Here is an 11,453-nt window from a genome sequence, read left to right as displayed (position 1 = left end):
TATAAATGACTTAACCATTTCTTTATAATTTTAACATATTTTTAACATACATATTAATGTTACATTTAATATAATGTTGCTTTGATACTATGCTAAATATTTACAAAATTGAAACACTTAAGACATAGTACTAAAATTAAATATATTACTTACCAATAAAGATAAGGTTTGTCCTTATCAACATTAATGTTGTTTAATGGATCCATACGAAACCAAGTGTTTAGGGTGAAGCCATTCTGATAAGGCCACTTTGCAATAGGAGGCAATGCAATTGCCTACAAGGCAGTGAAATAAGACACAAAAGTATCAGTTAAAGAGAATGTGACAGTTAAGTAACCAAGGTCAGATATGGGCTCTACAGATTAAAAAATAGCAAAGGTATAAATATTAGAAAATCATGGCAAATATAAAAATAGAAACTATCTTGTAAAAATAATCTATAAATATTATTTGTTGACTACAGAAGCACTACATTTTCAAATACTAGCTGAATAAAGTAGCATCTCCAGGTTACATAATAGGTTTCAGACTCCAAGAGGTCCTCCTCCAGTTTCACCAATATAAAGCCCCTTATACATATGCCTCAGAATTTTCAATTTTCCATGGTTTCTGTTAGGTTTTCAGTAATATTTCATTTGATTAAAGGAGGATGAATCTCTAAATCCAAAAACAACTGTGTGAGAGAATGCTGATGGGTCAATACTGGAGAAATTCAGCGTTCACAGACAATGCTCGTAGCAGTGAGCAGAGACAGAGGAGGGGAAGCACCAGACTATCATTAACAAATTAACCAATAGAATTTATGACCGAAAAGGATTCAGATATACTCTTTAAGTGGAAAAGGAATCATATAGTATCCAGTTGATAATAGCAATAAAAAATTTTTTTTAAAAATCTAGCCATTCAAGGGAAAAACTGAGAAAGTGGCTGATTACTTGACTTGATGTAAATAAACATCTGAGTGGATTTATTTATCTTCCTATGAGATGTCCAAATTTCTACCACATAAAAGATAATTATCCATTATGATTTTACGACTGATCTGTTCCCCAAACAGATCCTTCATATTGCTGAGTGCATAATTTCTCAAAAATAAGATAATTCTGATATTAAAAATTCTCTGCATATAATATAAAGCTTAAATTTCTTCAGGTTACACAAGACTCTTCACATACCCTGTGGAGCCCGGCTGGTGTGGCTCAGTGGTTGAGCACCGACCCTGCACCAAGAGGTCTCCGGCTCGATTCCCGGGCAGGGCACATGCCCAGGCTGTGGGCCAGATCCCCAGTGGGGGCATGCAGGAGGCGGCCAATGGATGTTCTCTCTCATCCATGTTTCTCTTTCGCGCTCTCTCTCTCCCCTTTCCTCTCTCTCTAAAAAAAAAAAAAAAAAAAAATCAATAAAAATAAAAGTCAAACTCCCTATGGCTCAACAAACTCTTTCAAACCTATCACTTCTACTATCCTACCCCACACTCCCAAGTATACCTAAATATGAAGCTGCCCCACCTATTCTGTTAAAACTCCTCTTTTTATATATGATATTGCTTCTGTCCAGGGACTTCTTCCAGCAAAATCGCAAGCATCCCTCACCAGGATCTTCTGCGAAGCCTTCCTGGACTTCACCTGGCTCAGTTTCTCTTGTCACTGTTTCCCATAGCACGCAGTACCTAAGTCTACAGCGGTTACTGTAACAAGCTGTTTCTGCATCTGTCTACCCATTACAGTTCCTCAAGTCAGGAATATAATTTAGACTCCCAGCATGTGACACAGACAGAAAACAATCATTATGTAGTCAAGGAAAAAAAATCAAGGTGGCAAGGATTTATAATGTTTGCTTTAAAAATAAAAATAAGCCCTGGCCTGTTTGGCTCAGCGGTTAGAGCGTTGGCCTGCGGTCTGGAGAGACCCGGGTTCGGTTCCCGCTAAGGGCACGTACCTCGGTTGCAGTTTGTCCCCAGCCCTGGTTGGTCGTGCGGGTGGCAGCCACTCTATGTGTCCCTTTCGCGTCGATGTTTTTCTCTCCCCCCACCCCCCATCTGTACAAAAATTGGAAAAATGTCCTCGGGTGAGGATAAAAAAAATAAAAAATAAAAATAAAATAAAAATAAAACAGAAACACACACACTAACACATACATAGATATACACACAACTGCAAATAAAGAATGAAACCCTGATATAGAAATGAAAAATTTCCATACAATGTCCTTTCTGATTTTACTGTTGAAGTAATTAATTCAGAAAATTTAATCATTAGTATAGTTTTTATTGACTTTTTAAAAAGGAAAATATTTTATTAATTTTTTGCTTGTAAAATGCAATTCTTGCCCAGTTTGCCACTAGTTAACCCTCCATAGGTTCACTAAACCACTCCTCACTTCCTCCAGCTGCTCGGGAGCGCCAAGGGGTTAGAACAGGAGACACGCTGACACAGGACAGTGGGAGTGGAGTCTATGGAATCCTACACAGTTCTTCGCAAACGCGTTCCTTTCTTCTGCACACCGTGGAGCACAGCTGGCCCGGGGCTGCCCGGGGTGCCCGGGCCCATGTGCGAGCCCAGGCACCTTCCCGTCACAGGGGCTTGCTGCAGCACTGTCGCAGGCACACTGAAAGACTCAGAAGTGCTGCTCCTCCCTTCCCTTTCTCGTTACTACAAACACCCAGGCAAACTCTGCTCCCCAGTCGAGGCCTGAGCACCTTTTATGTCATCAGTCTCCTCGTCCAGTCCACTGGGCCCGACATCAGAACTCAAACACTGTATTAAACTAGGAGGTACAGGAAAGCATTTGAGATGAGCTGCCTCCAAGTTTCCCAGACCTATTCTTCCTTCAACCAAGGGAAAGACAGGTGGGCCAAAGATCACTTATCATCCTCACGGTAGGACTGAACGAGCCCTAAGTTACATACAGTTGAAAACAGTGAGCCAAATAAAGGGGGAAAAAGAAAAATCTAAGCTAGAAAGATAATGAAACAAGTCTTGCTACAACTGGTACCAAACACCTGAGAGTCTCTTGAATAGCATCTTTATCAGTTTCACTGTGGACTTCCAATAATTCCATGGATAAAGATCTTTATTTTGACCAGTATCTTGAACAAAATTATAAGACAGTCTCTTAAATTAGATGCCAGAATAAATGCTTTAGGGACCTGAAATCTCCCTTTTCTAGAGGGTATTCATCAACTTCCTGTCCCTGGTTAGGTACCAATCAGAGCCTCTGTGCAGGGTATACTGCATCCCTGGCCTTTCCCAACGCTTTCCAACTAAGACATCCATCTCCCCTTACCCAGTGCGCAAAGCTCCTCCGACGATGCTGCTGAGCAGCAGCACCCGGGCCTCATTACGTACCTAATCTTTTCACCAGTTTCCGCAATTCCTTGTATCTCCTTTGACACATGGTGTTAACAGAGTGCCCTTGTGAACGACCGTCGTGATTCTGGACTTAAGCTGCCTTCACATCTCCTCCATATTTCTTTCTGCACTATGTTGGTGTCCACAACTGGGTGTCTGTCATTGTGCCCAGTGAGTCCTCAGGGCCCCAAACCTATATCCCTCACTGTTTCCTGATCTAGCTCACTCCACAATCTATATTCTTATCTATAGTAATTGGCAAAATAAATCATTTTCATGTTCAGATGGGGTGCTTTCATAAATTGTTTAATAAGAGAATAGAAAAGTACATTACTTCTTAAAGTAAGCAGATTATGCAATGGATCATAATTGTAAACAGCAAATCTAAATATTATACCCATACTGGTCACAGAGTATACACTCATTCACCTTTAAAAGCAGTGTAGAATGCAGTTAACTCTACGAATGAGCACATGTTACCAAATGGCTCGTGCGGAGGCAGCACCGCTCATGGGCTCCTCCACGACACAGAACACACTTCGGAAGGCCTGGCATACTCGATCGTTTGGGGGAGTGAGCAGTGTCACCCTTCAGTTACCCAAAGGCACTGCTAGCAGCAGTGGTTCAAACAGTATGGACCCTCCTGTTACCACAGTGACACTGATTCATGCTCATTGAGAAGCAGATTATCTGAAACACTAATGGCAAGGATTTCAAAATCAGCTCCTATCTGAATTTGTCAGCCGTTCAATAGCAGAAGTAATATGCCTGTAAATAAGCCAGTCTGTTAAATAAAACACTGGACTTACAGTTAAATTTTGGTTCAGATTGTGACTATACTTTATAATCCTAAACAATGTTACATTATGGTGGCTCAGTGCCCTCAACTGGTGTAGCAATCATATCATTTATAGAGCCTGTATGACTCAAATGAAGTAATAGCTGTAAGAGTTCTAGTTCCTTTCTGACTTCCCCCTCTGCAAAGAATGTATTCTTGGTCTAAACAAACCTTCATGAAGATGAGTAATGCAGAGAAAAGCAGGTTGGGGATGTGGGGGAAGTAGTGTGAATCCCTCACATCCGTGAACGAAACAAGTCAAGCATACACTGCTAACAAGATACAAATAAACTCGTTTCTGTGTGTGTGTGAAATGCACTACATACTGATGAAAATATTCACAGGTTTCAGACATCTGGTGGTCAAGTGACTAAAAGCAGAATGAGTTGCAGCCTAACTCAGGCAATTCGGGCAATTTATCAAACCCGTTACTCACTGTCGTTTAGCCCACTTTCTTATTTGTGTTAACTACGTAAATAAGACAGCAATTTGCTTATATTTCTCTCGAAACACTCTGATCTTCTTTCCCACCACTGAAACTGCGATCTACCAGATATCAGACCAATAGTAGTTTTAAAAATTTTTAAATGTATATATTTTAAATACACATATTTATATTTATGTAATTATTTTATTTATATGTAAATAAACTATTACATCTAAGAGAACCCCTTCACCCTTAGAGACAACGCCTGTTTTCTCTGCTAAGTAGAATACATATACATTTTATGTGTTCTACCCTAACAATATATATAAAATGATTAGCTTCCAAACGGTATTTATTTTTTTATTATTATTATTTGTTTAAATCCTCACCCCAAGGATATTTTTCCATCAATTTTCAGATAGAGTGGGAGGGAGGGAGGAAGGGAGAAAGAAAGAGAGAGAAACACTGATTTGAGAGAGACACATCGATTAGCTGCCTCCTGCATGACCCCAACCAGGGCCAGGGACGAACCAAAACCAAGGTACATGCCCTTGACCGAAATCAAACCTGTGACTCTTTGGTCCAAGGGCCGATGCCCTAACCACTGAGCAAAACTGGCCACGGCGGAAATTTATTTTTAACTTTCCTATTTTTATTTTGCAACTGGTGGAAAGTATAACTCTAAAAAAAGGTTAATAACAAATATTAAGGCAAAAATATAAAATTAGAGGAATGGTTAATCGAATGGGAGATTGCAAGTACACTTAAATACTAATAATCAAAGAGTGCATAAATAGTATATTATTTCATTACAGGTTCATAATAACACTATTCCATAATAAAGTGCTAATAATTTATCTGACAGTCATGAAACATTAAGGGACCAGCTCTCCACAGTAATGCCAGAGAATCCAGAAATCAAAACCAGTTCTTCTAGACAAAAATCATACATAGTCCCTATAATACTACCATCTAGATAAAAATGATTAAATCAAACAGACTGAGAGAGCTAGTTCTTTGAAAAGAAAAACGAAATGGATAAACTTACAGCTAGACTGATCAGGAAAAAAAATACAGTATCAGGAATAAAAGAGACATCACTATACATATCCCACAGACATTAAAAGGATAGTAATGGGATATGAAGAACAAATTTATGCCAATATACTCAACAACTTATATTAACTGGACAATTACTAGAAAAACACAAAATACCAAAACTCACTTAAAACAAAATAGAAAACCTCCCTGGATGTATTACAGAAATAAAGTTCATGGTTTAAAACCTTCCCACAAGCAAAACTCTGAGCCCAAATGGCACGGATAGTGTATTCTAGCACACATTCCAGAGTAAGTAACATGTAATAACAAGTGAAGGCGAGGCTGTGGAGAAAAGGGAGCCCTCACTCACTGCTGGGGGGTGTAAACTAGAACAGCCACAAGGGAAAACTATATGATGGTTCCTCAAAAAATTAAGACTAGAGTTACCATATGACCAGCAATCCCTCTTTGGTGTATCTACCTGTAACATTTGAAAACCTTTAATTTTAAAGACATATGTTCTCCTATGTTTACTGCAGCAGTATTCATGGTAGCCAAGACATGGGAACAACCAAAGTGTCCTTTAATAGATGCCTGGACAAAGATGTGCTACATATATACAATGGAATACTACTCAGTCATCAGAAAAGAAGAAATACTGTCATTTGTGACAACATGGATACACTGAGAATATGCTAAATGAAATATATCATATGGGAACGTCAAGAATCACATAATTTCACTTACATGTGGGATATAAAACAGAAAGCAACAAATGAATAAACAAACCAAGAAAAAGCCATAGACACAGACAACTGGTTACTGGGGAGGGGGCAAAGGGTGTAATGCACACGGTGACGGGGTCTGACATGGGGTGCTGCACACACAGTAGAAACACAGATGATATATTACAGAGCTGTACACATGAAACCTGCAAGTTTTTTAACCAATGTCCACAGTAAATTTCATTAAAAACTTTAAAAATAAAAATGTAAAAAAATCATAAACTCTGCTTCATGTAAAAAACAAACAAAAAAACAGGAAATAATATCAATTCTACACAAACTCTTCAACAGAGCGAAATAAATACTTCCTAACTCAATCAATCTATAAGAAATTGCCCTAACACCAAAACCAGATAGAGATATTACAGAATAAAAAAAAAAAAAAATCATTCCAAATCACTCTCTAGAAATAATTGAAGCGCTAGCCTATTTGGTTCAGTGGTTTATAGAGTGTCGGCCTTCAGACTGAAGAGTCTCGGGTTCGATTTCCAGTCAAAGGCACATACCTCAGTTGCAGTTTCGATCTCCAGCCTCCCCCCCCCCCCCGTCAGGATTGTCCGGGAGGCAACCATGCCCCCCCCCAGCCTCCTCCCCTCTTCCCTCCTACTCTATCTATAAATCAATGGAAAAATATCCTTGGGTGAGGACCAAAACAAAGAGAAAAAGAAAGAATTGCAAATTTCTTAGCAACACGTTAGCAAATGAAATCCAGTATTATATAAAAAGGTTAATACACAGTGATCAGTAGTTTTTAATCAAAAGAATGCAAATGTTGGTTTAATACTGATATAGCAATCATTATAATTTACCACGATTTCAATAAAGTCAGAAAAAGGATCTTACAAAATTCAACACTGATATTAATATATTTATGTTTTTAAAAAGGGCAGGAAATAGGAACAGAAAGCAATTTCCTGCACCCGACAAAGGAGATGACAAAATCTACAACTAAGAGCATACTAATGATGAAATAATGAACACTTTCCCAAGACTGAGAATAAGGCAAGAATGTTATTGATTCAACATTACACTCGAGGTCCTAGCCAGTGCAGTAAGGCAATAAAATGAACTAAAAAGGCATACGGATTATAAATTAAGTAGTAAGACTGGTTTTCTTCACAGACAAAATCATGTTCTTTATAAACAATCCTAAAGCATTTACTGAAGAAAAAACAAAACAAAACAAACAAACTGCTAGGACTAGTTAAGTGAGTTTACTACCAAGATCGCAGATAACGTCAAAATACAAAAAAAAATATTACAACAGTTCCATTTACTAGCCAAAACCCACATAGAATATTAATGTATAAATTTAACAAAAGACTTTTAAGACTTCTATGCGGAAAACTACAAAGCACTGGAAAATCAAAGAAAACTAAATAAAGAGAGAGGTATACTGTGTTTATAAGCTGGAAGACGCAACAGTGTGATGAGATCTATTATCTCCAAATTGTTCTAATAGGTTCAACACAACACAATCAAAATCACAGCAGGCTATTCTATAAAATTTGACAAGGTATTCCCAATGTATATGAAAATGCAAACAATCTAGAATAGCCAAAATTATTTTTCTAATGGAGAACAAATATGAAGCACTTACACTACCTGATTTCAAGAACTGCTATCCAGCTACAATAATAAAGATAATGTAATTTTGGCATAAGGAAATCTATATAGGACAAAGAAACAAAATAGAGAGTACAGATAGTTTTGGGCAAAAGTGCCATGGTAATCAAATGTAAAAAGAACTGTTACTTCAACACATGGTTAGGAAATACTTCGATATCATATATAATACAAATAAAACTTCACCTCTAACCTTCCCTCACACAATATTGTTAAAATTAACCCAAAAGGGATCATAGGACTAAATGTAAGCACTAAAGCAACATAACTCTTAGTAGAAAGAATAAGAAAAAAAATGCTGTGACTATGGTTTCTTAGATTACAAAAGCATATGCCATAAAAGAAAGATTTTAATAGAACATCAAATTTAAAATATTTTGTACTTCTGGAAATACTGTTAAGAAATTAAAAAGACAAGCCACAGATTGAAACTATTTGACAAGTATATATATCTGACATATTGACTTATACCCCAAATACACAATTTTTTTTTTAATCCTCACCCAATAATATATTTCCATTTATCTTCAGATAGAGTGGGAGGGAGGGAAGGAGGGAGGGAGAGGGAGAGAGAAACATCGATATGAGAGAGACACACTGATTGGTTGCCTCCTGCATGGCCCCGACCAGGGCTGGGGACTAAACCACAACCAAGGTGTGTGCCCTTGATTGGAATAGAACCCAAGACTCTCTGGTCCACGGGGCAGTGCTCCAACCACTGAGCAAAGCCAGCCAGGACAACAACTAATTTTTAATAATAAACAGGAAATTTGAACACAAGCAGAACAAAAGAAGATATAAGACTGGGCAATAAACACCTGAAAAAAAAAGCTCAACATCCTTAGTCATGAGGGTGAGATACAATAAAAATTTCAGTGAAGCACCAGTACATTTTCATGGAAGTGATTCAAATGGAAAAGACAGACAATGACCAGGTTGCTTATCTACCAGGATTCTCATACACTGCTTGATGGAAATACAAAATTTTACAGTATAAAAAGCTATTTGCCTGTTTCTCATGAAATGAAACACACACTAAAAAAACATCCATCTTGCTCTTATGCATTTATTCAAGAGACAGGCCAGCATGCCCACAGACCTATGTTCAGATGTTCATTGTAGTTTTATTTACAATAGCCCAAGGCTGAAATCCCCAATGCTCGTCCACTAGTCAATGTATAAATAAGCTGTGATATATCCATAAAATGTAATACTCCTCAGAACAAAAAGGAGGTGTAAACTACAGCATGAATAATCTCAAAAGCATATGGTACAGAAAGAAGCCTGACAAAAAGACAATATAATCTGTGATTTTAGTTATATGAAATTCTAGAAAAGGCAAAGTTAAACAACCACAAAATCAATCAGAGTTGGCAAGGGATAGCGGCTGGGGCGAGAGTGTTGGCTTCAAACACAAACGAGGGAATTTGGGGGAGTGCTGGAATTGTCCTAAATCATGACTGTGGTGGTGGTCACCACACCATTCAAAACTTAACAAACTGTACTTTTTTAATTAGTGAATTTTACTATATGTAAATTATACCTTAATAGAGCTGACTTAAAAATATGCAAATAAAAATAAACATGCATTTTAAACTTACCGCAGCACTACAACCGGGGAAATTGAAAAAAGTATCAGGACCATGTCTTTGTGGCATCTGATTAAGAACTGATAATAATTTTACTGCATGTCTTGGCTGAGGAAACAAGAAAAATAAATGACACTGTACAAATCACATTAGCCACTGAACTATTTTTCTAACTACAGAGAAAATTCATTTTAAATAATTTATGTAACTCTTTAAGAGGAAGCATTTCCATTACAAATTCAAGTGCATAGCTCTCCGGAGACAAGTCATCGAACATTAAGTAATAACACACTGACAGTGGTACCCACTCTGACTGCAGCTTACCCAGATTCCACTTTCTCCTCGAAGCATGCTGAACAAAAGCTTCAACTCCTTGACAGTGATGCTGTAGCTGGCAAGAACCCCCAACATATCAACTAGAAGATCTTCAAAGGAAAATAAAGTTATTCTGAACTCTAGTCATGAGCTGCCATCTGTCGAGATAACACACTTTTTAAAAGAACAGAAGTTATCAAGAGTCATTTCAACACACATACATATATGTGTGTACGTGTGTGTGTATGAGTGTGTGTGTGTGTATATATATATAATATATTGCTAAACATCCTCATAGTCAGTCATCAGAAAACCAAAAAATTATATGTAAATATAAAAATTTTTCCAATTCAGGTATACCATTCCAATTAAATTTTCTTTTTCAAGTTACCAAAATACACACACACACACACAAAATTCTGCTATACACAGGGAAAGGTATGTAAAAATATGCAAAGGTACAATAATTTAACATTTTAAACTGGTTATTTCAAATGAAAAAGTGATAATCCACCATATTTTCTTTTGGAAAATGTTTTCGAAATATTCCTTGGCACCTTAACAACAGTTCTGAGCACTTACTCCTTGCCTGGCATTACTCCAAGTGGCTCACATGTATTAACTTCACAAACCCTCCTAACAAGCCTGTCAGGTAAGTACTACTCTCCCTTCTGAAAACGAGGAAAGTGAGGCACAGACAACTTACTCACGTTCCCCACAAACACACCGTTTGGTGAGTGGTACACTAGGTTTAAACTTAGGCATTTTGGCTTCAGAGCCTGCACTCTCTTACCCAACAATCTCTAAGTAAAAGTATCATTTACACGCACAGCTAGTGATATCTATTATGTTAATGTGTTTATGTGCATATAAGAGATATACCAGCTCACCAAATAATAAAAATTATATACATTTAATCCCTTGTCCCTGATTATTTTCTTATCTCTAAACATTGTGAGTCATACCTTTATCAACATTTTTGCAAAAAATTAAACATCTAAATATTTTTACCTCATTTTCTTGATTTCTAAAACACTTCTTAAAAATTAAAGATACTATACAAGGTATTACAATCAATATACACATACATTCTAAAAAATTAATCATCAATTAATAAAAAGATTAGGTTATAAGTTGAAATAATTAGCTATTGATATATAATATATATAATTCAATATCATAGACTAATAACTGAAATTTGAAACTTAAAAATATGTGTAATGCATTTCAAAACAGAAATTTAACTAGATATTTTCATCAATAAACAATTGACTAATTCTCACTTAATGTCACAATAGTAAGCAATCTCTATGGTAAAACTGTGACAGTGAATATGCCATTTTTGAAAGAGATACTTTAATAAAATAAAATGTTTCCTCATTTAAGTAACAAAAATGTTCATAATTACTACATATTAGTTAGAAGATATATTCCTAAGAAAGAATTCTGGTTGAAAATCAAGCATCTTAAAACCCTAAGTTA

The 11,453-nt window shown here is 36.7% G+C and overlaps 1 protein-coding gene across 2 annotated transcripts in view; it reads right to left on the bottom strand.

The window, feature by feature from the left end:
- NBEA (neurobeachin) overlaps positions 1–11,453 on the bottom strand; it is a 763,707-nt gene that overhangs the window by 648,553 nt on the left and 103,701 nt on the right. For both annotated transcript variants that reach the window (XM_036249654.1, XM_036249655.1), the window contains exons 3-5: positions 9,981–10,081; positions 9,669–9,764; positions 154–275 (exon numbers count right to left, since the gene is read on the bottom strand). In XM_036249654.1, coding sequence (XP_036105547.1) covers positions 154–275; positions 9,669–9,764; positions 9,981–10,081 — 319 coding nt within the window. The remainder of the gene's footprint in view (positions 1–153; positions 276–9,668; positions 9,765–9,980; positions 10,082–11,453) is intronic.

This window comes from Molossus molossus, unplaced genomic scaffold, assembly GCF_014108415.1.
Source record: "Molossus molossus isolate mMolMol1 unplaced genomic scaffold, mMolMol1.p scaffold_m16_p_9, whole genome shotgun sequence".
Taxonomy (NCBI): Eukaryota; Metazoa; Chordata; class Mammalia; order Chiroptera; family Molossidae; genus Molossus; species Molossus molossus.
This window is presented reverse-complemented; position numbering and strand designations above follow the sequence as displayed.